General features: G+C 46.0%; 1 protein-coding gene across 1 annotated transcript; it reads right to left on the bottom strand.

Moving 5' to 3' along the window:
• Positions 1 to 225: 225 nt before the first annotated feature.
• On the bottom strand, positions 226 to 27266 carry BID (BH3 interacting domain death agonist). Its single transcript, XM_042991470.1, has 6 exons — positions 27179 to 27266; positions 12399 to 12474; positions 8544 to 8757; positions 5321 to 5460; positions 2895 to 3107; positions 226 to 1690 (listed from the first exon to the last, which is right to left on the bottom strand). Exons 2-6 carry the CDS (start codon positions 12408 to 12410, stop codon positions 1679 to 1681), a joined length of 591 nt encoding a protein of 196 aa, XP_042847404.1. The 5' UTR covers positions 12411 to 12474; positions 27179 to 27266; the 3' UTR covers positions 226 to 1678.

Here is a 27266-nt window from a genome sequence, read left to right as displayed (position 1 = left end):
GTCTGGAATTATCTGTCGTTTTTAGAGCTCTTTTTTTCTTCCATTAGAGTTGACTTCGTATTTAAATTGTTCCTTTCAGAAGAAAGTGTCCCTCCACCCCTAGTGAGAATCTGATTGAACTGATACACGTATGGATGAGTGGGTATGTATATATATGTGTGATTCAACCTGTTTCCACTGTGATATGAATCCTTCAAAAAAAAAAAAAAAGTCCACTCCAAAACATAACAGCATTACCGGTTTATTTCCAAATGGTGGCCTTCTTACTGCACGGCTTTTAGTATTTGCAACATACTGCAGATAGCAGATTGAGGCCCAGCCCTAGTGTGGTATGTATTTAATGCTGAACAATGCAGTCATATTTCTTTTCTGATTAAACTCTCAAGGAACAGAAAAGTGTTTTTGGTAACAAGAAAGTATTTCTTAGTACCTATTACTCTTGTTCATATCCTTTCCCAGAGTGTTCTATTCATAGTAACAACGGTATTACTGGTAAGCCTAACATTAATGTGTGTGATATGGACCCAGCATCCACCACTGTACCTTTAAACAGAATCCTAGGAAATGCTTATCGCTGGGAACAACAGACCAATATTGCACTGTTTCTAAATGTAAGCTCTCCCTGGTTTATTTTGGCACTACCTAAGTGACTTACTTTTGTTATTACTTGCATTCTGACTGTGTCTCTAAGAAAGGGAACCACCTCAACTGTTGAATTTTTAAAAGTCTAACTATTGTTTTATCTTTATGGCTAGAAACCTGTTTTCTTCAGATGTCACTTCTTGGGCAAGGGTAAGCTGAGGGATATGGGAGGAAAATGAAAATGTAAGATTATTAACAGACATTCCCCCATGGGCTGTATGTAGTAGCTTCTGGTACTACATCAGCTTAAAATTTTTATCAGAGCCTTGACTTCTTGGAAAGAAAAGGTGCATTTGGTTACCTGATTTTGGAAGCTGTGGTTGACGTGGGCCCTTAAATGATCTCCACACCTTTCAATTGCCTGTGGTCCTTCTTAACTCAAAAGGAAATCGAGTTGAAAAAAATCATGTTTTGAGGCCTGATTTTCCCATTGTTTGAGTACAGAACTTTAGTCCAGAACCTCTTGTACTGTTTGGTTTTTAAATGGGAAGACTGTTAACTTCCTTAGTATCAGGGTGTGCCCTACGTTGAGAGGGATTTTTCATTTGTGAGGGGTAAGTTCATCCGTCTCCAGACCTTACTCTCCTCATATTGCCTGCTGTCAGACCACACCCCAAGGTTGCACTTTAATAAACAGTATTTTTTTCAAAGAAAAAAACATGGGTTTTTTTCTTAAACAAAAAAACCTTTTTTTCTGCCTTACAATCTGTTCTTAAATTTAATTTTCAAGTGAAGACCCGTACAGCTGAAATAAGATAAAGGCACAGTGTGTAGTGGATTTGGAAGATGGTATGAAACTCATTCAAATCTGTGCAAGTTGACATTTTCATTCAAGTATGTTAAGGTAAAGTTTCTAAATGAATCACTTGCTTAAAACATCATCTTTAAAATAGTAAGAAATAAATAGCTATTACTTCGTGCCTATCTTCTCTAAGAACTTTGTTTACACAGCCATGGCTCCATCTCCACTGGAGGCAGGTGTACTGTTGTCACCATATCAAGTTTTAACCAGTTGTACTTTTGCAGAGTTGTCCACTCAGTCCATCTCCTGCAGCAAGAAAGGAAAATAGACAGAATTAGCCAGTCTGATTCACTAACCAGGATTTAGTACTTAAGGACTCTGGTGCCACAATCAATAGATGTGAAGCCGGGGTTGTGCAAAACATACTCTCTGGAGCCCTGTCATCCTTAGATCGCTGCATCCTCCTTTTTGCTACATGGGAGCAATTGCAAAGACATAGGCTTTCAAGGTGCCAAGATCTGGATATTCACATCTATTGAATCACTTCTGGTGCTAAGAAGCATCTTGGTCCAAGGAATGAAGATTCTGTTTCAGCCCTTCAGTATTCGGGAGGCTGTTAATACAGATAGCTGTTGACATCTTGCCCACTTATTGTCCAGCTAGATGGTTGTTGGTGAAAGCTGTTACGAACTTTCTCAGGCTTACCTTCTCCCAACAATTCAGCTTCGACATTTGTATTCGTTCTCCTGTTTTAAAATGCTGCCATAAATGAAGACCATGGCACACAGAGAAAGGCATCAGGGGTTAGATGCCTGAGTAATGCCTCTGACACACAAAATCCCAAACAGTCACTAAACTTACAGATAAGACACAACCACTTAGTTTCCAGTTAAAGTGAAGCAACAGACTTTACTACCTGTCTGGCCCTTCTTCCTAGGCAGCATCATGAAGAATTGTGACTTTTAATATCTTAGTTTTAATATCTTGGACAGGTTTTCTGGGCAAGATTTTAGATAGTTTTTCCCCCTTTTTGACTACCCATTTTGGCATCTCTCCCCAACATCCTTTTTGGTAAACATGTTTTTAAATGTAAATTATACTTATGTTTGTGATGAGGTGGAGGTGAAGGCAGATGAAGCCCAGCTGGGGACACTCCCGCCACATTCTCTCATGCTCTACCCGTAACCTACACCGTATGACTTGGATCCTAGCAAGAGTAGAGTGTGCAGTGTGCTCTGATAGCGGGGTGTCTTAAAAATAAAGTTGATGAAGCTCAAAGGGGTGCTCATCACCACCTTCTACAACACAACTTTCTCACAGAAGCAAAGCCACACCTTCTACCTGAGTAGCAAGGTCCCTTTCGTGTGGTCTGGTCACCAGAAGCAGGGGAGAAAGGATGAAAGAAGCCCGGCAGCAGAGAGCTCTGCTGTGTTTCCAGACCTTAGAAGGAGCAGGCAGAGACCAAGAGGATTCAGCGAAATGCCAAGGAGCTGACATCACTGGTTCTTACATTTCTGACTAAGTTCCTCACATATGTGAGTAAGTTCTGGTTAATAAAGTTCACTGTTGTGCGAAAGACATCACGGAGCAAGGACGGTGTGTGATCGGCCACCTTTTTGGCCAATACCATGGCCAACATGAGCACGGTCTTCTCCCTCTCCATGTCCTTCGGGTAAGTCTGTAGGACCTGCTCCAGCGCAGCAGCAAGGTGCTTCCTTCTGTCCTGCAGGTAGACACAGGGTCACGTGAAACTTCATTCACTAATATTCTGCCCTCGGAAAGGAGAACAGTCTACCAATGTTAAGTAGGAAGAAGCATGCTTTCATTTTGAGGGAAGAACTTATTAAACAGCTGAGGAGGCTGGAGGAGAGTGAGAAACAATTTAATTTGGAGAGGCAATGGAAAGGGTAGGCTAAGCTCAGTCCCCATAGCTGGACACACATTCATCAAATACATCTTGAGTGTGTGTGTTCACATTAGACAAATGAGTCATTCCCTGCCTCTAAGGCACTTAAAATAAAGAATTAATTAAATACCCAAGACGTCTTAGACCTATCTTACCAGTGCAGACCTAGCTACCGGAAGGGGATGAAGGGGGCTAAACATGACATTCTCACTACATGGCAGGGGCACACCACAGACCACCAGACTCTTAAGGACCTTCAAGCTCATCAACTCATATGCAAAATTAAGTCAACATTGTGGGAGAGGACCCGAGGCAGAACAATACCACGGCTATGACAGCTTCTGATCCAGAGGGGACAAACCTTCCTGGAGGCAGGAGGCTGCCCTGGAGGACAGACACATTTCTGGGTAGTGAGGGGTGTTTGCATTTGCAGCTCCAGTCAAAAGGATGGAATCTTTCCCCTCCTCCAAACTCATGTAGCCATAGATTTGACAGCCTTGGGGCATCTCTCCCACTAAGTTTCTTCAGGAAGGCTAGAGGAGCTAGTTTATAGTACCCGCAAGGGACAGAAGCTCTATACTGATTTTAACCATGAAGTTAAGAGTAGCGGGCTAAATAAAATGTCACTCTTGTCACATGTGGTAAATGACCTGATGTTCTCACTCACATTTTTATTCAACTCTCTAAAACTGAGGAAAGAATAAGTTAGTCCTGGAAGAGTCATATACGTTTTGTTAATCTTTTTTGGAAGGTTTTATATCAAACTCTTAACTCTGACTTAAGGTTCAGGTTTCCTAAATACCAAGTAAGTTAATTCTTCTGAAAGACAGTTAACCATGTTATGATTCTATTTCCAATTGTTTTGTAGGCACTGAATTACCTCACTGGACACTGGTTTGTCTGATAAGAGACAAAGGACAGACCTTGGTGTTTTAATTAACAACTGGAAACTAAAAGGCAGTCTGTGGACTGAGAGAAGAGGTTTTCAAATGACATATCTGATAAAGAGTTAGTACCCAAAATCTATAGAGAACTTCTATAACTCGAAAAAACAAACAATCCAATTAAAAAATGGGCAGAAGACATGAAGAGACATTTCTCCAAGAAGACACAGTGGCCAACAGACACATGAAAAGATGCTCAACATCACTCATCATCAGGGAAATGCAAATCAAAACCATAATGAGATACCATCTCACACCTGTGAGAATGGCTAAACTCAACAACAAAAAACATAACTGGTGTTGATGAGAACGTGGAGAAAAAAAGAACCTCATGCACTGTTGGTAGGAATGCAAACTGGAGCAGCCTCTGTAGAAAACAGTATGGAGATTCCTCAAAAAGTTAAAAATAGAACTACCCTACCATCTACTAATCACACTACTGGGTATTTAACCAAATAATACAAAAACACTAATTGAAGGGATATTTGCACCCCTATGTTTACTGCAACATTATTTACAATAGCCAAACTATGGAAGCAGCCCAAGTGTCCATGGATAGATGAATAGATAAAGAAAATGTGGTGTATACACAATGGAACATTACTCAGCTGTAAAAAAGAATGAAATCTTGCCTTTTGCAACAACATGGATAGATCTAGAGAGCATAATCCTAAGCTAAATAAGCTAGTCAGAGAAAGACAAATACCATGTGATTTCACTCATATATGGAATTTAAAAAACAAAACAAAGGAACAAAGGGGGAAAAAGAAGAGACAAACCAAAAAAACAGACTCTTAACATAGAGAACACACTGATGGTTACCAGAGATGGAAGTGGATTGGGGGGATAAGTAAAATAGGTGAAGAGGCTTAGGAGTACACTTTATCGTGCTGAAAACTGAGTAATACATAGAACTGTTAAATCACTATATTGTACACCTGAAAATAATATAACCCTGTATGTTAACTACATTGGAATTAAAAAAAACAAAAACAAAAACAAAAACACACACACACCTGACAACTGAAAAAGTTCTCACACTTCCTGACTAACCCAGAAAGGGCACTGGTGAATATTCTCACTTACTTCTTCTGACAGGTTCACATTCATAAACTGCATTGCCAGGTTATTCACCACTCTTGGGTGGATGCTGTGATCCATCCTATCCCCGATTTGGGCGAGCTGCCTGGCGATATCTTGGATGATTTCCTCTTGACTCTCAGAATCTGAATGTTCAGGCAGGGACACAGAGACACAGCAGATTCAAAAAATGGTCCTGTTTGACCCCTCCTCCCAATCCATCCCATACCAGAAAAAGAAAGGGATTCTGCTTTGGAACAAAGCTAGTTCCTGCTTCCACAGCTCACCATGGTGGGCTTGCTGACGGCACATGCTCCATTCTACTAGAGCTGCTATGTGAGGACCTGGGTGCAGTCAGGGGAGCAGGGGTGGAGTGCTGGGGCCAGGAAAGGATCTAAATGAGCAGAAGACTGGAGAAGTGGGCCTCACCCTGCAAAGAGTCAACATTTGTCCACAAAAAGGACAGTGATGCAAGGGCATCCATGACTTGCAAGGCATCATGACTCTGAGCAGCCATGGCATGAATCTGATGGCAAGCTTCACGGCTGCCAGTTCTAGACCCCATCATATAACAGGTGTCAGCCTAAGAAGGTATTAGGGCAGAGGCTCTGCTGTTAGACTGAGTTAGAGCCCCGCGTCTGCCACCAGAGAACACAGCTCCTTCTCTCTCTTCCTTTAGGTCTACTCAAATGCCACTCTGTCCGAGATTATTAACACTGCCACTTGCACTGCCATCTGCCCTCTCCCTCGCCCTCCCTTTTCCCTCCTCAGCACTCACTACCACCATATATTTTACCTGTCCATGTTCTTTGTCTGACTCCCTTGCCAGAAGGTAAGTTTCCTAACAGCTCCAATTTTTAAATCTGTTTTGTTTACTGCCAAATATGCAGCACCGAAAACAATGCAAGGCACACGGTAGGGCTCAACAGACAACTACACAAATTAATGAATGTGTAAATGAATGGATCCTGTACCTAGCTCCTAGTAAGTAATCAATAAATGCCAGCCATTGTTATTTCTCCCATTAAATCTTATATTCTGTGTTTGCACCTTCCCTCCGGGTTCTTATTTACCCAGGACAGAAATCTCAATCTCCCCAGTCCTTGCAGGCATCCTCAAGCAATTGTCAAATCTTATCTCACAGCACAGATACAACCGTCTGTCCCACCATTACCACTGCCACCACCTGGGTGTGGATTCTCCATCAGCTCTCATCTGTAGCCTCTTAGCCCTTCTCACTGCCCTCCAGGCCCTTCTCCACTCTCCACAATACACTTTGGCAAGCAAGGCACTGAGAGGGTGAAGTGTCCTGGTGTGCCCCTGGAGACCGTTCCTCCTTAAATTTTGTGCCTTCAGCATTTCACCTGCCCTAGACTGCCTACTGTGGTCTTGACTGTGATCCTTGGATCTCTGTGATCTCTATGATCTCTACTCATTCATGTGCTCACACCTTGCTCAAGTGACAAGCTATAACCTAGCTTCCAAACACCTTGGACCATAACTTCCACTATTCCCTCCAAACACTCTAGCCAAACAACTATTCACAGTACCTTTTACAGACCCCAATTTTTTCATCTTCAAGTATCTGCTTACGCTGTTGCCATTCCCTTTTCCCAGTTTCCAAAGAGCCATAATGTACCCCTTCCTCCATAGCCCAGCTCAACTGCAATTATAGCTGTGAAGTCTTTCCTGATCCCTTGTGGAGGACCCATGCTCTCCGTAGCTCCCACTATACTGACTCTGCCTCGCTGATTTCTCTGTGCTTTTCCACTTTATTGCGGCAACTTCAGGAGCCGTGGCGGATTCAATCAGTGTCCAGCTGAGTAAATGAATTCACCAATGAAACCGTGGTGTACAGAGCCTCTAGTTTGCCTTTTGCTTCCAAATCTCATCAGGTACTTAATCTACATGCTAGTTTTCCACCAGCAGTGAAGTTAAGTGTACCTTTGCAAATGCCATTTGAGTTAAGCCAGGCTTTGCAGTCTAAGGGCAAGGAATGGTGCAGAAGAGCAAAAGACAGCCCAGGGGACAGCCTCTGGTTACAGTTACTCCGGCCATAGCTTCTGACAGCAAAGCCATTCCTGCCCTTCACCCCCTCCTAAGCCTTCCCCAAAGGGGGCCAGTTGCCCTTATTCAAATTTAGAGCTACCCAGGAGATACAGTAGCTGGATTCTAAAGCACAGAAGTCTTTGGCACATCCTGGCTAGTGGGGGAACTCTGCCATATCCCCCATCCACTCAATTTAACATAGAGCTGGAGGTCCAAAAGCTGGATCAGCTGTTGGTCTCCCCCATGGCCACAAGAGGGCAGTGCAATCTCTTATGCCAGGAGATATCTGGGCAGCAGGAGGCAGGATTTCAGTCCTTTGGCTAGGTTGTGAGGACTGGGTCCAAGACCTCAGAGTCCCTTTGGCAGTGATTCTAACCAGGGCATATACCCCAGAAACACCTGAGAGTCTTCCACCCTAGAACATGTTGGTTCAGACAGCTGCAGTCACGCCCAAAGACTATGCATTTTGAAAATGTTCCTCATGGAATTCCAATGTGCACACTACTGAGAACCACTGTTCCGGGCCCAAATCTGGGAGTGGCTGATCCTTATCTTGCTTCCCAGCCCTGCTCCCTCAGCCTTAGAGTTCAGAATGGCCTCCCTCTGTGGAGGCCTCACCAGTGACAAAGAAGAGTAAAAAGTGAGGTTGGAAGGGCAGCACAGGGATGTGGGTGAGGAAAAGTGAAGAAGGTCTCAAAACCATGATATACTGGGAGGCAGTAGCAGAGGATGATGGAGCCCAGCTTAAGGAAACAGGCCTGGCCCGAGACCTGGTTGGACTGTGTCCAGTAGTTGCCTGACTTGGGGTTTGTAATTGACCCTTTTTTGGGCCTCAGTTTCCTCACTGGGAAATTAGGTTCAGAATACTTCAATGCCCTAGTTATGTTGTAGATAATCATGCCGTAATACATATGAAAGTGAAAGTGTGAGGTACTATACAGATTCAAAGAATCATTATAAAGAAACTGAGTGGATTTCAACTGATTGGAAACTAGAGAGTCTTGCTCCACTGGAGTCATGAGGTACAAACCAAACAACCATATGACACAAACATATGCAGTGGACTGAAACCACGTAGGTGGACACTGAGTCCAAAGGTTCCTTCCAGGACTTAAGTTCCATAAAAGTTAGTGGAGAGAGCAAAGCCCAGATTTGGGGCAGAGGAGGCTATGCCAGGTACCTGTCTCCTCGCTATCCAGGAAGCGGCTGCACCGGTTGCCATCTGTCTGGAGCCCATCATCGTGGTCCTCCTGCAGGTAAGCTGGTGGCACAGGCAGTTCACGGCCCAACACTTCTAACTCTTTATGGAAATTATAGTTGGAGCAGTTTTGGAGGAAGCCAAACACCAGCAAGTTTGTGATGCGCTCATCCTGGAGGCTTGAACCATTGCTGACCTAAGATGAAAAGGGAGTCAAATCAAGGAGACCTGTGGGAAGCTAGTCCAGGACCAGAGGCCCTTCCTACAGCTGAGCTTGGTAAAAGGGCTCGGAGGGTAGCTGAGCCTGAAACAGCCTCACTGGCCCAAGATATCTGAATAACCCTGTGCATACAAGAGGACTCAGTGGGCAGAGGCCAAATCTGCAGAGCCTGCTTTAAGCAACACCACCTGTAGATTCCAAAGAGGAAGCTCCAATTCTGCAGAAGGTGGTTCATCTACCATATGCTTGACATCCTGAAAACATTGAGCTGGGGTGAGCTTACTTTCGGAGGAGGAAGGTCCAAAGGCTGCTTTAGGTAAGTCAGCCAATATCATCACCTAGATATCATCCTTATACTTCTACATGCTTATGCTAACTCTCATGTGTCTTTTACCAACTTCAGCCCACCTTACCAGCTACCCATCCAGCAGTTAGAAATTCTTTCATAATCTTCTTTGTGGGCCAAGATGGTATTGTGCAAACAGCAAATTTTCCATAAATACTGGGTAATAATGACCACAGATAATATTTGCCTTTGGGTAGGCTTGGTTTGCTTCATATAGGGGGATGGCTTCTGCTCTAATGTGAGAGGCTGGTGGTCTCTGCCTGCCAGCTCTCCATCCGTTAGCAACACTTGCAGGGGAGCTCTGGGGGCCAAGAGGGACATCTGTACTCTGGGAGCCAGGAGGGACATTTCTAGTGTGCCGAGTGCATCTGGGATGGTGTTCTTGGCAAACAAAGGTGAAAACTTGCAGACCTGGCAGCCAGGGGCGCTCACAGCAATCAAAGACCTAGGATGAAAGAGGGAATCATCTGGAAGCCTGGGGATACTGAAATTTGCCCAAATAAATGTAAAACACACATACTAGACTGTAAGAGAAGGTCAAGAGAAGAAGATGAAGGTGCTTGTAATATTTATTTCTGTCTTCTAAGTCCTGAATATTTTTCATTAGAAAAAAATCAGAAAACTTTTAGGACAGTTTTTAGAGGGCAAATGGCTTTAAATAAATAAAATGCACAAAATAAGGAGCTAACGTATTGTTAACCAGTTTTTACTTCTCCAGAATTATCCCTTAAAAGGGGGAAAAATCCAGGGCACTTGGGTGGCTCAGCTGGTTAAGTGTCCAACTCTTGGTTTCAGCTCAGGCCATGACCTCATGGTTCTTGAGGCTGAGCCCCACGTCAGAGCAGAACCTGCTTGAGATTCTCTCTACCCACCCCCCCGCCCCTCCCCTTCTTGCTCTTTCTCTCAAAATACATAAATAAACTTAAAAAAAAAACAAAAAACGGGGTGTGTGTGTGTATCCTTATAATTACTGTATAATGAGGCCAGGTGGCACAAGACAGCTTAGAAACTCAAGAACAACCTTCATTTCTTCCTTAAGGAGATGTCCTGCCCAGAAGAGAAGAAAGGAAGGCTGGGGCAGGGTTGTGGGTTGAATTACCACAAACTCAAACATTTAGTACAGGTGGTTAGAAAGCAGTTCTACAGACACTGTTAGATGGGCATGTCAGACCAGACTACATCACAAATCAGAAAGCAGGCTCAGGAAAGAAAAGAAAGAAAAGAAAGAAAGAAGAGAAAGAAGAGGAAAGAAAGAAAAGAAAGAAAGATAAAAGCAAGCAGGCTCAGGAGCTGACAGCATTAAAAAAAAAAAAATTAATGTTTATTTATTTTTGAGAGAAAGAGAGAGAGCATGCAAGTGGGGTAGGGGCAGAGAGAGAGGGAGACACAGAATCAGAAGCAGACTCCAGGTTCCGGGCTGTCAGCACAGAGCCCAACTTGGGGCTCAAACCCTCAGACTGTGAGATCATGACCTGAGCTGAAGTCAGACGCTTAACCAACTGAGCCACCCAGGCACCCAGGAGCTGATAGTATTTAATTCCAAGGACAAATAGAGCTTGTGGCAAACTGAGTACAAAACTATGACCCTTTTTGATCTTCTAGTGATAAAAGTTGAAATGGATGTCTCAGAAGATGCAAGATTTGATAGCTGTTTATCCTTTTAAATCATAAGAAAAAGTATGTTAAGAAAAATGATCAAGACTTAGGAAACCTTGAAGGACATACTACAAAATTGATTTAAAGGAAGCAAAAATAACTCTCATGCTATAAAATCAGTTTCAGTGCAGAGAAAAAAATGGAAAGCCATCAATGTGTTTTGATAAATTGGGATAATCCAGGTGCTCAAACCTGGCAAAACCAGCACCGTACAAATAGTTAAAAAATAAATAAAAGGCAACCCCCCCCAAAAAAACTCCAAAATCCAAACCAATCTCTTATTTTGTTTTTCTAAAAAAGAAAAAAAATCAAAGAACACTAAACTGTGGATGAACAGTACCATAATAGTAAAACAAACAAACAAACACAAGATATTATGCTAAGCCAGACACAAAGGAACAAATATTGTTGGATTCCACTTCTCTGAGGGACTCAGAATAGTCAGATCCACAGAGACAGAAAGTGGAGTGGGGTTTGCCAGAGATGGGGACAGGAGGATGGGAGTTAGTGTTTAATGGGAACGGTTTCAGTTGGAAAGATGAAAAGTCCTGGAGATGGATGGTGGTGATGGAGACACAACGTGAATGTGCTCAATGCTAATTAATGAATTGTGTTCTTAAAAGAGGTTAAAATGGTAAATTTTATCCTATGTATATTTTACCATAATTTTTTAAAAACTGGAAAACTGGAGCCCTTGGGTAGCTCAATCAGTTAAGCTTGGTTTTGACTCAGGTCATGATCTCCTGGTTCGTGAGATCTCTGTGCTGTGTGTGGAGTTTACTTAAAAAAAATAAATTAAGTAAACAAAAATATAGCAGTAGACCTGCCCTACAAGAAATACTAAAGGAAATCTTAAAAAATAACAATGAATGAATGCAACAAGAATGGTGGGCAGGTTTAAACAGCACCAAAATGGAAGGGAATTCTGAACACTGAGAACAGACTTTCATCAGGACAAGAGGATCTGCAGAAATCTCCTGGTCAAGCAACCACCATCTCTGCTGAGCCCGCCATGTCTCAGTCCTTCCAGCTAGCAACCTGAAAAACCATGTGGTTTCCATCCTTTAGAAGGATATTTAACAAGCATATATTGAGAACCTTCCAGGCATCAGATGTTGCTATGCTTAGGGATTCAGAAACTGTGGGCCACTAAGTTTAACCATCAAATCCTTAGATTTTTTGCAGTTACCTCTCACAATAGCTGGTGAGAAGAGAAGGCTGATACATACAGTGTAGACACAGAAAAACCTCTGGTGCTAGGGGCCTCTACAGAATTTGGAAAAGAAAGGAAGCAAAAAGACTATAGTAAGAAAATAAATAAAGAGCTTTTGATTGGATAGGCTATGATTTTCTCTTCCAGCTAATTAAAAGGTAAGTACAGACAAGGCAGTTTAGGTACCATCCTACTGAAGCCAGGGGAATGGCCTATATAACAGGTATTTCTTTTTTTACTGTGCTACAGCAAGTTGTGAATGTGAGGCTCCTCTCTGCAGCACTGTCAAAGAAGGGGTCAGCTAGGTGCACACTGACTGCACACACACAAGGAACAAGCTGGCCCCAGTCACCCTTGCTCCCCCTCCCAAAGCATTCCTCCAGGAGAAGTGCATGGGCTGACCTGAGAATCCATGGCACAAGCAGCCTTGCAGGGCTCTGTCTGGTTTCCGGCTTTGTAGGTGTCCCAAGTCAGCAACCTGGAAAAGGACACACATGCACACAGGGTAGTCAGCTGTTTCCTGCAGGGACACCCCTTTCCAGGACCCTCAGGAAAGAATTGAGGGAGTCATCCTGGACCCTGGCTCAAAGGCGCCCTGGCCACAGTGGCCAGGCTCACACCTCACCCATCCCAACCACACTCACTCAGGCTGCTCCTTTCTCCACAGCATGGAACCTGGGCAGCAGCCCAAGTGAGTGGACTTTGGAGTTTTCCTCACTATAGAGACTTGCCAAGGCATGGAGAGCTCCCCAAAATCAATCCTCCAACCTCAGAGCTCAGCTCTCCCGCCCCGAGCTTACTGATCAGGCAAATAGGGCAATATAGCTTATGAATTATTTTCAGGCAAATACTTACACTAGTGCACTTTTTACAAGAATAAAGTTAGCTGATAAGTATACCTAGAAGTTTTAGGGACTCTTTTATTATTACTATGACCACTGATATGACTACTACATAACCATTACTTCAGCGTGCAGCCATTCTCAGAGCATTCACGTTATCCGTTCTGTTCCACACAACTATGCTGAGAGGCAGGCAGTGTACAGTGTTGATCCAGGTGGGTGAGAAAATAAGGTTTGGGGAGTAAGAGACAGCGAGGCAGACCATTTCTCTCCAGAGGCCACATGATTTCAGTGGCATTCATCCAGAAAGAGCTCTTGTAAAATGTATATTAAAAAAAAAGAAGCCTTGAAATAAAATGTTTTCTAGCATTTGGTGGTAAAAAAAAAGGAAAGAAAGAAGAAAAAAAGAATATATTTGACAATTACACAAAAGATTAAAGGTCCTCTATGGCACATATTCCAAACTAAATAACCCATCATAAACAATTGACCAGACAAAAGGCAACTGGGAATTGAGTTCAAAAAATTATGCCCATGAAGTAGAATACATATAATGTGAGAAAAAAAAAAAGGGATGAGAGATCTAGGTGTGCATCAGTAGAGAAAGATGTCCAAGACAGACCAAAGTTTCTAAAGAACAGTCTCAACAATATAATTCTATCTTAAAATGTACTTGCCTGCGTATGTGTGTTTACACACAATATTAGTTTTAACCAAATGAAATCATTTTGTAGGGTAAAAAACAGCCAAATTTGGCAATTTTATCTTGGGTCCTTAAACAGAGGAGATAAAAAACAAGAATAGACAACCAATTCCTCTTTAGGAAGCACGGGTGGGGCTCCCACATGCACGTGAAAAGGCGGCTAGGACACGACCAGCATGGAGGACATGCCTTCCACACCAGGCAGCCGTGCACATTTGTGGGACACAGTTACTCTCGATCTGCCCATGCCCCTGTCTCAGGTGCTCCTATTGGCCTTAGAGATCGTGCAAAGCTAGAGGCTGCACCCTAACCCTCACACTGGGAATCTGGCAGAGCCCATGGCTGGGTATGGCTGAGTGGGAGGAAAGGGGGCCAAGAGCAAAGGACTCAGGTGTATTTGGACAGACAGGGAACCTACGGATGCTGGCTTATCCACAGGCCCTCCATAGGGAAGGAGGCAAGAGCTGGTACCATTATCAGAATCGGGACAAAGAATAAAACAGAATACGCCCCTCAGGAAAAAGGCCACAGAAGCCAAATGATGTCCACAAGCCACTGACAATGTAAAGGTGCAGTGGACTGAATGCTGGCCTCCACCTTGTTCTCTCAAGAAGTAACTTTAGAAAACTATGTGGGGGAGATAGCACTCAAGAGATAATTAACATAAACATTTAATTGATTTCCCCCAGACTTTGATACTGTGAAAATAAAAGGAAACCTCATTTAGAATGGCTGCAGCAGGCCAGCAGGGGGCGCTCTCACGCCCCATGGCTCCTCATGAATTGCAGACCCAGAAGCAACAAAGGTACCTTACAAGTCTGACACTACTTTACTATCGTTATTACCCCAGCAGGAGGAAGAAAGCTTTTCTTCTTCCCCCAGCAACAGCCCAGCCAATGAGGAGCCACCATAATTGGAGCTCCTGGTTCATCCAATTGGGCTTTTTGTTTTGTTTATTACAGCCCTCCCAGCTTCCAATTTCTTCTGGAAAAGCACAGTCCTCTCCTTTGCTCTGTGAACTTGCTATGGTTTTGCCATAGTTTGCTTGTTCTAAATTATAGTTCTCTGCTATTCCCAAATAAATCCACAGCTGCTGGTGAAATCGCTGGCAGTTCGATTTTTAAGGTTAATATTATTTAATGATCAGAAGTGGGAAATTTGAGACGACCCCAACAGCTCCACAGCTGGTAAGCAAACAGGGACCAGGTGCCCACAAAGCCAAGTGGGCTCACTGCTTTCTCAGTGACCCCAAAGTTTGAGGGTAAGTTCTCTCCTGGATTTCAGGCTCTGCTCTCTTTATGCCCAAGCTCTCCAGGCTTTATGTGGGATTTGTTTTAAGGTCTTGTCCTTCCTGAGAGTATGAACTGACTATTGCTGTTGGAATTGTGCTGGCCATCAGTCTGACTCCTTTGGAACTAGGATGTTCCTGTCAAAACTTTGCTGTTTAGGAACTCTCCTTTTTGCTCTAGAGAAAAAACCAACCAAACAAACAAACAAAAAAAAAAACACCCAAGAAAGGGGATCCAAGTCATACAAATGCTTTGAGGATGCCCCCTTCTGGGGCCCTGGCCAGTTTTTTGTTTAAAAACTGCACTCCTTACTCATGTGCATTTCTTTTCTTTTTTTTTAATGTTTATTTATTTTTTGAGAGAGAGAGGGAGCACAAGTGGGGGAGGGGCAGAGAGGGAGACAGAATCCGAAGCAGGCTCCAGGCTCTGAGCTGTCAGTGCATAGCCCGACGTGGGGCCCAAACTCATGAACAGTGAGATCATGACCTGAGCCAAGGTCGGATGCTCAACCGACTGACCCACCAAGGTGCCCTTAAAATGCAGTATTTTAAAAAATTTGTTAATAAGCAACAAGAAATGATATTTTCAAGTGAATCAACAAATACTTTAAAATTTTGTTTTATTTTTTTAACTTTTTTTTTTTTTTTGGAGAGAGGGAGGGCAAAAGTAAGTGAGCAAAGAGACCAGGAGAGAGAGAGAGAATCTCAAGAGAGACAAGAGAAAGAAGGAGAAAGAGTATGGAGCCCAAAGTGGGGTTCAAGCTCACCCGACATGGGACTTAAACTCATGAACGGTGAGATCATGACCTGAGCCAAAGTCAGATGCTTAACTGACTGAGCCCCCAAGCACCCAAAAATTTCTCAGGTTTAATTTCAAACACAGAAAATATAATAGATAAAACCCACTTAATCAAAAGCTTTTGGGGGTTCTCAATAATTCCTATGTGTAAAAGAGTCCAACAATCCAGCTTCTCTGTCATCCTCATTCAACAGAGAATAGTCCATAAAGACCAGCACCTGATGAGACAACACAGCCAAATCCTCCATCACTGCTGTCACCAATGGGAATAACTGATCTGCATGTGCAAACCAAGCCAAAACAAAACACAAAGTCAGGAGAGTGACAGAGACAGACAGAGACAGACAGAGACAGAGACAGAGACAGAGAGAGGGAGGGGGAGAGAGAGGGAGGGGGAGAGAGAGGGAGGGGGAGAGAGAGGGAGGGGGAGAGAGAGGGAGGGGGAGAGAGAGGGAGGGGGAGAGAGAGGGAGGGGGGGAGAGAGGGAGGGGGGGAGAGAGGGGGGGGGAGAGAGGGAGGGGGGGAGAGAGGGAGGGGGGGAGAGGAGAGGGAGGGGGAGAGAGAGGGAGGGGGAGAGAGAGGGAGGGAGGGAGAGAGAGGGAGGGAGGGAGAGAGAGGGAGGGAGGGAGGGAGAGAGAGGGAGGGAGGGAGAGTAGAGGGAGGGAGGGAGGGACGGAGGGAGGGAGGGAGAGAGAGGGAGAGAGACAGGGAGGGAGGGAGGGAGAGAGACAGGGAGGGAGGGAGGGAGAGAGACAGGGAGGGAGGGAGGGAGAGAGACAGGGAGAGAGACAGGGAGGGAGGGAGGGAGGGAGGGAGAGAGACAGGGAGGGAGGGAGAAGAGAGAGACAGAGACACAGTCAGTGAAGTTAAAAGCATATTCTGTTTTAGGGCACCTGGGTGGCTCAGTCGGTTGAGTACCCAACTCTTGGGCACCCGACTCTTGATTTTGGCTCAGGTCATGATCCCAGGGTTGTGGGATCAAGCCCACGTGAGGCTCCACACTGAGCATGGAGGGAGCCTGCTTGAGATTCTCTTTCTTTCTCTCTGCCCCTCCCCCCCCCAACTCATGCAGTCTCTCCCTCTCTGTCTAAATAAATAAATATTTAAAAAAAAGTTATGGGGCACCTGGGTGGCTCAGTCAGTTGAGCATCCAACTTTCGCTCAGTTTATGATCTCACGGTTCATGAGTTCAAGCCCCACATTGGGCTCGAGGCTGCAGAACAAAGTCAGCTTCAGATCCTCTGCCCTCCCCGCCCCTCCCCCACATGAGTTCTCTCAAAAACAAACAAACAAAAGTTCTGCTTAGCTACTGCCTCTGGTAGCTAAGAAAAGACCATGTGAATCCACTGGGCATGCTTTTCAGTAGATGACCTCCAAAACTGCTAATGCGTAATTAAAAGAAAAAAAGTGAAACCATGACTCTCATACAAATATAAAATGATAAAATGGACACGTGTCAAAGATTTCATTTACCTCACTAATTAATTAATGAAGCAACTAGTAAGAGGATACAACCAGTTTCTAGAGAATGTGGATTTCTTTTTTTTTTTTTTTAATGTTTATTTATTTTGAGAGAGAGAGAGAAAGAGAGAGGGAGAGAGGACAAGAGGGGGAGGCGCAGAGACAGAGGGAGACACAGAATCTGAAGCTAGCTCCAGGCTCTGAGCTGTCAGCACAGAGCCAGACGTGGGGCTCAAACTCACAAGCTGTGAGATCATGACCCGAGCCGAAGTCGGACGCTCAACCGACTAAGCCACCCAGGTGCCCCGAGAATGTGGATTTCTAAAGTATCTGCCAGTTCTCACATCTACTTTTATGAATATAAAACCACTAGTCTAGAGCTGTAAGAAAAAGTCCTTCAAGTGGGGTGAAGTCCAGTTACTTGGGGTGTACAGGGTCCAGGCATAGCCAGAAAGATGGCCCTGACAGCCCTGGGTGGCTCAGAGCCAGACTTGTTCCTCTCCAGAGTTCCCGACAGGACCTCGACAGCTTCCCTAACCCGCTGACGAGTTCTTTTGGGTTTTGACTCTTATGGGTTCTAACGTGGGCTCTTTCTAACAACTCCCAGCAGGGAGGATGTTGTCACCCTCACCCAGAACACATTTCTGTAAAAGGCACACTTTCACTCCCTTGGCCCAACTGGATTCCTCCTTGGGAAAGGAGGAAGCTGGCGTTTAGGATACTGGTCCCTCTGCCTCTGTGCCTAGGCTGAGTCTAAGCTCCCAGCCCCTCATTCTCACCCACAGACACTCAGGAAAATTCCTCAGAAATTCTAGTGCTCTGACTACTCTGTTCCCCTCCCTTTCCATCTCAAAGGCCTGGGAACCACTGATCTAACCCACTGGTTTTCAACCCTGGCACACTGAAATCAACTGAGAAGCTTTGAAACATACTGATCTGACATGATCTTACAAATAGAAAAGCCCAAGGAATCCACCAAAAAAACTACTGGAACTAATAAGTGAGTTCAGCAAGGTTGCAGAACACAAGTATTTGCAAGATCAATTGTAGTTCTATACACTAGCTATAAACAGTCCAAAAATGAAATTAAAAAAATAACCTTTATAACAGTATCAAGAAAAGGAGAATTCTTGGGGTGCCTGGTGGCTTAGTTGGTTAAGTATCTGACTTCGGCTCAGGTCATGATCTCACAGTTTGTGAGTTCGAGTCCCGTATTGGGCTGTCTGCTATCAGCATAGAGCCCGCTTCCAATCCTCTGTCCCCCTCTCTCTCTGCCCCTTCCCTGCTTGTTCTCTCTCTCAAAATGAATAAATAAATTTTAAAAAAATGTTTATTTATTTTTGAGAGAGAGAAAAAGACAGAGTGTGAGCAGGGGAGGGGCAGAGAGAGAGGGAGACACAGAATCTGAAGCAGGCTCCAGGCTCTGAGCTGTCAGCACAGACCTGACACGGGGCTCGAACTCACAAACTGTGAGATCATGAACTGAGCCAGAGTCAGGCACTTAACCAACTGAGCCACCCAGGTGCTCCAATAAATAAATAAACTTAAAAAAAAAAAGAATTCTTAGAAATACAATTAACAAAAGAAGTATAAGATTTGTACACTGAAAACTACAACTACCATTGAAAGAAAGCCACACAATGCTCACATATCGGGAGAATTATTATAGTTTAGATGGTGATACTCCCCAGAGCTGACTGTAGATTCAATCCAATTCCTCTCAAACTCCCAGCTGGCTTTTTTGCAGAAAGTTAGAGATGGTTCCTATAATCTATATGGAAATCCAAGGGGCACAGAATAGGCGATCTTGAAAAAGAACAAGTTGGTGGACTCACACTTTCCAATTTCAAAACTTACCACTAAGCTACAGTGATCAAGACAGTGTGGAATTGGCAAAGGATAAACAGATGAATGGAATAGCAATGACAGTCCATAAACTCTAATATTTATGGTTAATCAATCATTGACCAAAGAGGCAAGACCAGGGTAAAGAGCTGTCTTTCCAACAAATGGTGCTGGGACAACTGGATATCTATAAGCCCCTACCTCATGTCATATACAAAAATTAACTGAAAATAGATCACAGAATTAATGTAAGAGCTAAAACTATAAAATTCTTAGAACACAGGTATAAAACTTCAAGACCTTGGGTTAGGCAATGATTTCTTAGATAGGACACCAAAATAATATGTTATACAAGAAAAAACAGATAAGCTGGACTTGTTGAAAATTAACTCACAGGGTGCCTGGCTGGCTTGACTGGTAGAGCATGCGACTCTTGATCTCAGGGTTGTAAGTTTGAGCCCCACACTGGGTGTAGACATTACTTAAAAATAAAATCTTTGGGGGCGCCTGAGTGGCTGAGTTGGTTAAGCATCCAACTGTGGCTCAGGTCATGATCTCACGGTTTATGAGTTCGAGCCCCACCTCGGGCTCTGTGCTGACAGCTTAGAACCTGGAGCCTGCTTCAGATTCTGTGTCTCCTTCTTGCTCTCTCTCTCTGCCCTTCCCCCTCTCACACTCTGTCTCCGTCTCTCTCAAAAATAAATAAATGTTAAAATTTTTTAAATAAATAAATAAAATCTTTGGGGCGCCTGGGTGGCTCAGTTTGTTAAGTGTCTAACTCTTGATTTTGACTCAAGTCATGATCTCACAGTTTGTGAGTTTAAGCCCCATGTTGGGGCTCTTTGCTGACAGCGTGAAGCCTTCTTGAGATTCTGTCTCTCCTTCTTTCTCTGCCTGTCCCCTGCTCTCTCGCGCTCTCTCAAAAGAAATAAACTTTAAAATCTTTAAGAAAAAAAAGAAAATTGGGGTGCCTGGGTGGCTCAGTTGGTTGAGCGTCCGACTTCAGTTCGGGTCATGATCTCACAGTCTGTGAGTTCGAGCCCCGCGTTGGGCTCTGTGCTGACAGCTCAGAGCCCGGGGCCTGTTTCAGATTCTGTGTCTGTCTCTCTGACCCTCCCCCGTTCATGCTCTGTCTCTCTCTGTCTCAAAAATAAACATTAAAAAAAAATTTTTAAAAAGAAAAAAAAGAAAATTAACTCTTATGCTTGAAAAGGTACCATCAAAAAAAGTGAAAAGGCAACCTACAAAATGGGAAAAAATATTTGCAAATCATTTATCTGACAAGGGACTGACAACAAAGGATTCTTAGAATAATGATGAAAAGACAACCCAATTAAAAATTGGGCAAAAGATTTGAATAGGATCCAAAAGATACACAAATGGCCAATAAGCACATGAAAAAATGCTCAACATTATTAGCCATTACAAGAATGCCAGTCAAAACCACAATGAAGCCACTAGGATGGCTAGAATAAAAAGATGAATAATAGCAAGTGAGCAAGGACATGGAGAAACTGGACCCCTCATACAGTGCAGGTGGGAAGGTAAAATGAGGCAGCCACTCTGGGAAAGTTTGGCAGTTCCTCAAACAATTAAACAGAGTTTTATCAACTGACACAGAAATTCTACTCCTAGGCATATAACTAACAAAAATGGAAACATGGGTCCACAGAAAAGCTTGTACATGAATGTTCATAGCAGCATTACCTACAACAGTTAAAAAGTAGAAATAACCCAAAAGTTCAACTAATGAATCCATAAACAAAATATGGTTATCTCTATTACAATGGAATATTTTTTTGACTGTAAAAAGGAATGAAGGTCTGATGTGTGCTACAACACACATGAACCGTGAAAATATGCCAAGTGAAAGAGACAGGCACAAAGGGTCACATGTCGTATGATCCCATTTATAGGATAGATAGATTCACAGAACAGAGAATGGATTAGGCTGCCAAGAGCTGCGGGGACAGGGGGACTAGGGCATGATTGGTAATGTATGTGGAATTTCGGGGCTGTTGAGATGTACTAAAATTAGATTGTGGGGATGGTTGGAATAACTCTGTGAATATACTAAGGACCATTTTAAATGGGTAAATTTTGTGGTACGTAAAATATCTCAGTAAAGTGTTTTAAAAGAAAGGCAGCCTGAAGGAGGATGTTATAAAGAGGCAGGAGCCTCTTTACCAGATGATGCAGGCCGTCCCTTCACACATGTCTAATGCTCCACCCGGGTCCACAGGCCTCTCTCCTAAAGTCTCCTGCTTCCCTTCCCCTGCCAAACCCTGGGCTTCTGACAGACATGTGCACCCTGGGTGGAGCAAGAAGGCATCCCAGAGTCAACTCCAAAATGTGTAAGTCAGCCTTTATCTGTCCTACAGCCTCTCCCTCCAACACCCCCTAACTGTCTTCCTCTTACAGCTTAGTCACAGAAAAGAAAATGGATGTTACCAAGGCTAAGTCAGACCCCAGACCACGGCCACCCTGGGACTGCTCCCACGCTGCCCTTCAGAGCCAGAGCTGGCAGTTGAAGCAACTGAATGGAGCAGGAGGGCGAGGACAGCCATCAGGGCCTTCCATGGTTAAGCAACAGCCCTCCCACCTCCCAAGTTCTAGCAGGTTTTGTCTCCTCACCTACGCAATAGGATGATTACCTGCATCTGGAGCAGTATAGGGTGTGAAAATATAATCGGTGCAATCATTTTACATACTGATAAACACCACTCCAATGAGATGTTGTGACCACCAAGGGTACTGGACTCAGCTCCCCAGTCATCCAGGAAAGAGTCTAGGAGGTTGGATGTTGCCAAGCTTCCTAGGAGATACCCCAGGAAGAAGCAGGGCTTTTTGAGATGTGATGGACACCTGGCTGCCAGCTGGTCTCACAGTCAGGAACTCCGTGATGGGGGTCGAGGAGGTTGACAAAGAAAGTGTGGTGGGCAAGAGAGGCATTCTCCTCAAGGCTGTGCTGTCACCCAGTCCCAGAGGCCCACCAGCCTGCCAGCCCATTGACTTCACAGCCCTGCCCCCACCCTCTCCAGGACAGGGTGAGGAAATACCTGCTGGAAAGTTCTAAAGAAGTTCCAGTCAAGGGTAGTTTATCTCCTCACCCATAGCAGGGTCTGCCTTGATTCCAGGGTGCCCAGCTGGTGCGGAACCTGGCCTTGGTCCTCTGCACCCCGTTCCTCCCCCACCACTACCATACATACAGAGGTGGCTGGGCCAGAAGAAAGGGGGGGGGCAGTCGCAAACACAATGTCTTCTCCCACCAGAAGCTCAGGATTCCCCCAACTGAACCCCAAAGGCAGCCTCCTCCTTTCTGTCTCCAAGGAGCTGCCTGCTGGTGCAGGAGACCCTCCCAGCCCTTCTGATACAGATCTGACTACCCAGATGGTGATCCATTATAAATAATGTCCTCCCTAATGCCAAGAGGGGTTGCTGGTGCTGTGACTCATTTATCCAGTTGGCCTTGTCCCAAACAGGCACACAAATGCCTGAGACCTCAGGCCTGGTGTTATGGTCACAGGACCAGTTACTCAGCTCTGGATCACTCTCCAGCTCTTACTCCCAGGAGCGACCCGTATACCACCTCCCAAGTGCCTTCATGACTCAGCCCCTCTCCTCCACCCATCTGCTGCCTCCTCTCCCCTGCTCCCTTACTCCTATCATGTCCTCCTGCTGCCTCCAGGTCCTAACTGAACTCTAGTCCCCCAGCTCTGACTTCAGTTAGCTCTCCCTGGAAAGACAAGTTGAAACCCCAGAAAAGCCCCAAACTCCCTAACTCCTTGGGGCCCAGCAGCATTTAAGAGGCTCACAAATTCCCGGGGTACCTGGGTGGCTCAGTTGGTTGACCATCTGATTTTTGCTCCAGTCATGATCTCGCGGGTCATGAGTTCAAGCCCCACATGGGGCTTGCTGCTGTCAGTGCAGAACCCGCTTTGGCTCCTCTGTCCCCCTTTCTCTGCCTCTCTCTCTCAAAAATAAACATTTAAAAAAAAATCTAATTAAAAAAAAAGAGGCTCACGCAAAAGGGATCCTCTAAAGGGAGAGAGAGAGAGGTCCAGCTGGTTCTCAACCTGCCATGTGACCTTACTTTCCCCACATTTGTAAAAGGTGACACTCCCTGCCTCTTGAGATTCTTACCCTTCACTTAGGCTTACAGGGGAGGGGAGTGCAGGGGAGGGGGGGCAGTGAACATGAGGGTGTGGAGATCTAAGTAGGAGCTCCTGGGACACGGCCATGGCCCAGTCCTAGACCCAGGACTGAGGCCACCTGAAAGCTTGTCTAACCACAAGCACACGTGAGAAACACCCCACCACTGATGTTTCACATCTATGTATTCATTCACATCACAGAATTCACATAAGAATTAAAATGAGAGTTATGCAAATTAAGCCAACTACATATGCCCAGATGCCCACTAACAGAAAAACAACATCATCATTGCTGGCCTCAGATAAAAGCTCAGATCCCCACTCCCCCATCCCCTCCCCCCCCCGCCCCCCCATGCTGTGTTCGGAACTCCAAGGACTGGCCTGCCCCTGACCCAGGCCTCAGCACTCACTTTCCTAACTCTGAAGAAAGGGACTTTTTTAAGCACATGAGCATATAAGGCAGATGCTGACCTGCCCCACTGGTCAGCATAGCCATCAACATGGCAGGAGCTTAGTAAGTGCAGGCTTGTCGATCCCATTCAGCTGGGGCAGAAGCCCAGCCACAAAGTACTGCAATCTCTGTGGTGGTCCTGACACCCTGGGCCCAGAAGGCAGGCCTCTCTTCATACAGTGGCAGCCTCACTTCTGTGCGGCCCACATCCTTCCACTAGGCCGCACGATCTATGGGGCAGGGCAGTTTCAGTCCAGCTACTCCGTGTGTCTGAAAGTAACCGGTCCCCTTTTAGAGACTTCTAGGACTCAGAGGGGTCATAATGCTCTACCTCCTGAGGAGGAGGTAGAGGAAGGGTTGAGCCCTTCTCCAACACCCAAGCCGATAGAATTACCAAGGGGAGAGGGTCACTTAAAACAAACCACTTCATTTTTTTTATAGCTACTAAAATTTTTTTTTAATTTAAATTTTTTTTAATTTACATCCAAATTAGTTAACATTCCTCATTTTCTAAGTTGGTAGCTTCTAGGACCCTGGACACAAAAAGTCAACCAAGAATTCGATGGTTGCTTTATGGTTCGTTCAGACATCAAGTTTGCTTTTCATTTGAAACTTCCCCATTTTGACCACAGCAGGCAGGAAGAGAAGAGGAGGGGAAGGTGGGGAAAGAAAGGATTGAGCCCCAGGGAGAGGAAACTGGGGAGCCTGCCGGGTGCAATCCCACCCAGTGGGTCCATGGTGCTGCTCCCTGAAGCTTCCTCCTGTCCTGCGGACATCACCAGCTGCCTGCACAGCAGAGAAGTCCCCAGAAAGGCCATGGTCATTCTCTCTGCTCCTTGCCCCTTCAGGTCTCACCAGTGTAGAGGTGCAGAGGGTAGATGGGCCGAATTTGGGAAATGAGGTAGGGAGTAGCCTGGAAATCCAGGCAGTGCAATATAATACTTAGAGCTGGGATTCTGGGGTCTGACTCCCTCAGTTGTGACCCTGGCTAAGTTACTTAATCACTCCATGCCTCAGTTTTCCCATCTGAAGAATAAAGATGATAACCTAGTCCCTGATTACTGTGATGTCCAAGTGACCTAATACACATAAAGTTCTTTGTGCATGTATCTAGCCCACAATGAGCTCTGTATGTTATCACCATCTTCAATCAGCTGTCTTTTTCAAACCTGTCAGTGGCTTTGGGCAAGGACTTGTATGGCCTGTGGGGGTGGCCAGCCAGGTGTCCCAACCAAGGGGCTGCTAATCGGATCCTATGCATAGGAGGCCCAGTAGGGTGGGCAGCTGGCCTGAGGGAGCATCCAGGCCAGCACTACGCCCCAAAGCTCCAGACTGACCAGAGGTGCAACCACAGAAAGGACTTCCAATGGCCACAGCTCTAGAGTGAGGCTTCTCAGGAGCTGGGAGTCCAGAGCCAGCATCCTGGGTACTACCACCAAGGAATACACAGTCCTTGATCAGCACCAGAGAAAAAGAACGGCTCAAATGTCATTAACTGCTCTTCTGCAAGCCAAGACTCCTGCACTAGAAGACTTCATCCTCCAGGGTCTTGCTCCTCCACACGTCCTCAGCACTCCTGACAGGCCATTCTCATTTGCAAATGAGTGGAACCTGCAGTTCCTCCAATTAGTCTCGCAGGTTGGCTAACACTGTGAGCTTTTCTGGGCAAGGCCTCAAAGCAGGGCATGCAATGCCCCTTTCCACCTAGAAACACCTCTTTCCCACCTAGGCACACCTACCCCACATTCCTGCATTGCCCTGAGTACACTTTCCCATCTTATCCAGCTGGCAAGCTCCTATTCATTCTTCAGAGCCCACTTCAGATGGCCTAATGTCTACAGACAAAACTAACAGCAACCCACTCGAAGCCCTTTGCAGCAAACACTATCAAAGCCTGCATCCTGATGTATGACAGCTGCCAGTCTATATCTCCATTCCCAAGAGACAGCACCCTGTCCCTCATGAACCATACTGCCCCCATGCCCAGCATAGCATAGGCACCTCAGTGCTCAAGGACACCCAAAAAAAGGCTGCCTTTAATCATGAGGTGTTATACAAGGCCTCCTGCGGGTGCTGACCCTATACCTCTTCCCTGTGAGTTACTCTTCCCTCCGTGGGCAAGAGGGACAGAACTCACACATTGCAAGTGGCAAAGAAAGCCTTCATATCTACCCTCTTCCCAACAATGCCCTATTAGAGCTCTGCCCAACTGAACTTTTAAAACCAAAGGAGTCCTTCTCCCACTTTCCTTTTAGCTCCAAAACCAGATTATCTTCCAGGAACAGTCATTGATGACTCCCAGTGGACTCTGAGGGCCCCGGTCCAAGGTCTGCCTCAAGATGGCACAGACCAAAGCCCAGGAGAGCTTTCTCCATCTCAAGACCTGTCATGCACCACAGATGGGTGGAGATGGAATGTGGAAAAACCACATCCTTTGGCAGCTTCCCTTAGCTCCCCCTTCTATAGAGACAGACCAGCTAAGATGCATCAAGTGAGGCTTGAGCAGACAGATAAGCCTGGCAGTGGAATTAGGCAGTTGTGTGAAAAGGTGGGGGCACTATGTGCTGGGTACCCCGCCTGCTCCTCAACCCTTCCCAGGCCAATCCAATCCCAGAAGACCTTAGCTGTGTTCAAGCCCATTCCCGCTGTCCCTCCAGGACCCCAGCACGGGCTGCACATTCTTACTATGGTATGAATGAATAAATAAACCCCCGCTAGCCCAGCCACTTGGTAGCTGGGGGCTTTAGGGCTCTCCCAGAATCCCCTGGGGTCACTAAGTCATTCAATAAACTGATGTCTACCACGAGCTAGTATATGCATGTAATTTCTAACAATTCTAAGGTTCTCTGGCCTCAGGAATCAGCCAGGCACTGGGAAAAGTGCCCTAGACCAGAGTCCAAGGTCTGTGTCTGGATTTGGGCTCCGGATCTGGTGCTGAACAGGTGTGTGACCTGAACCTGTCCCTTCCCGTCGGTTTTCTCAGCTCGGAGGCTGGAACCGGCAGCCGCTGGTCTCACTGAGAACCGTCAACGGAACCGTGGGCAGAGGATGTCTTAAGTCCTCACCCACCATCCTCTCCACCGCACTCCGGCCAAGGCCCCACAAGCCTAGGGCCAAACCCGAAGACTCGCTTGGAGAGGAGACAACAAAGCCTTATCCAGCCTCCTCCCCAAGGGGAGGACCGCTCTGACCACAGGAGAGAATCAAGGAGCCGCGCACGGGCCCCCCTCCTCCTTTCCAGGTTCCCCCTGAGCCCCTCCTTCCTCCGAGCGGGATGGGGGAGTCCTTCCGGCCGGTGTCAGGGCCGCGAGGACCCAAGGAGGGGGGCCCAGGCGGTCGACAGGCGGGGTGAAAGGCTGACCCGACGCCGGGTGCCGAGGGCCGGCAGGCTCTAACCCTGGGGTCCCGCGGGCTGCCCGAGGCGGGGTCCCGCGGCGCGCTCCGGGTGGAGTGGCACCTGGCAGCCCGTGCCTCCACTCTCGCCCTCCGGCTCCAACCCTCAGCCGCAGGCGGTGCGGGGCTGTGCCTGGGAGGGTCTGGCCGGCGGCGAGCACCGAGCCCCGCACCCGGTAGGCACAGGCTCCTAAACTTGCAGCTTGGCGCAGACGGACGCGAGCGGTAGGGGGGCTATTCACTCACCCAGCAGCCGCGGCAGGAAGCCAAGAGACGGGCGGCGGGGGCCGGGGACCAAAGACCAAGGACCAGGCAGTCTCCCAGGCGCGCGGAG

Source organism: Panthera tigris, chromosome B4, assembly GCF_018350195.1.
Source record: "Panthera tigris isolate Pti1 chromosome B4, P.tigris_Pti1_mat1.1, whole genome shotgun sequence".
Classification (NCBI taxonomy): Eukaryota; Metazoa; Chordata; class Mammalia; order Carnivora; family Felidae; genus Panthera; species Panthera tigris.
The sequence above is the reverse complement of the archived record's forward strand: the minus strand, read 5'-3'. Positions and strand labels throughout refer to the sequence as shown.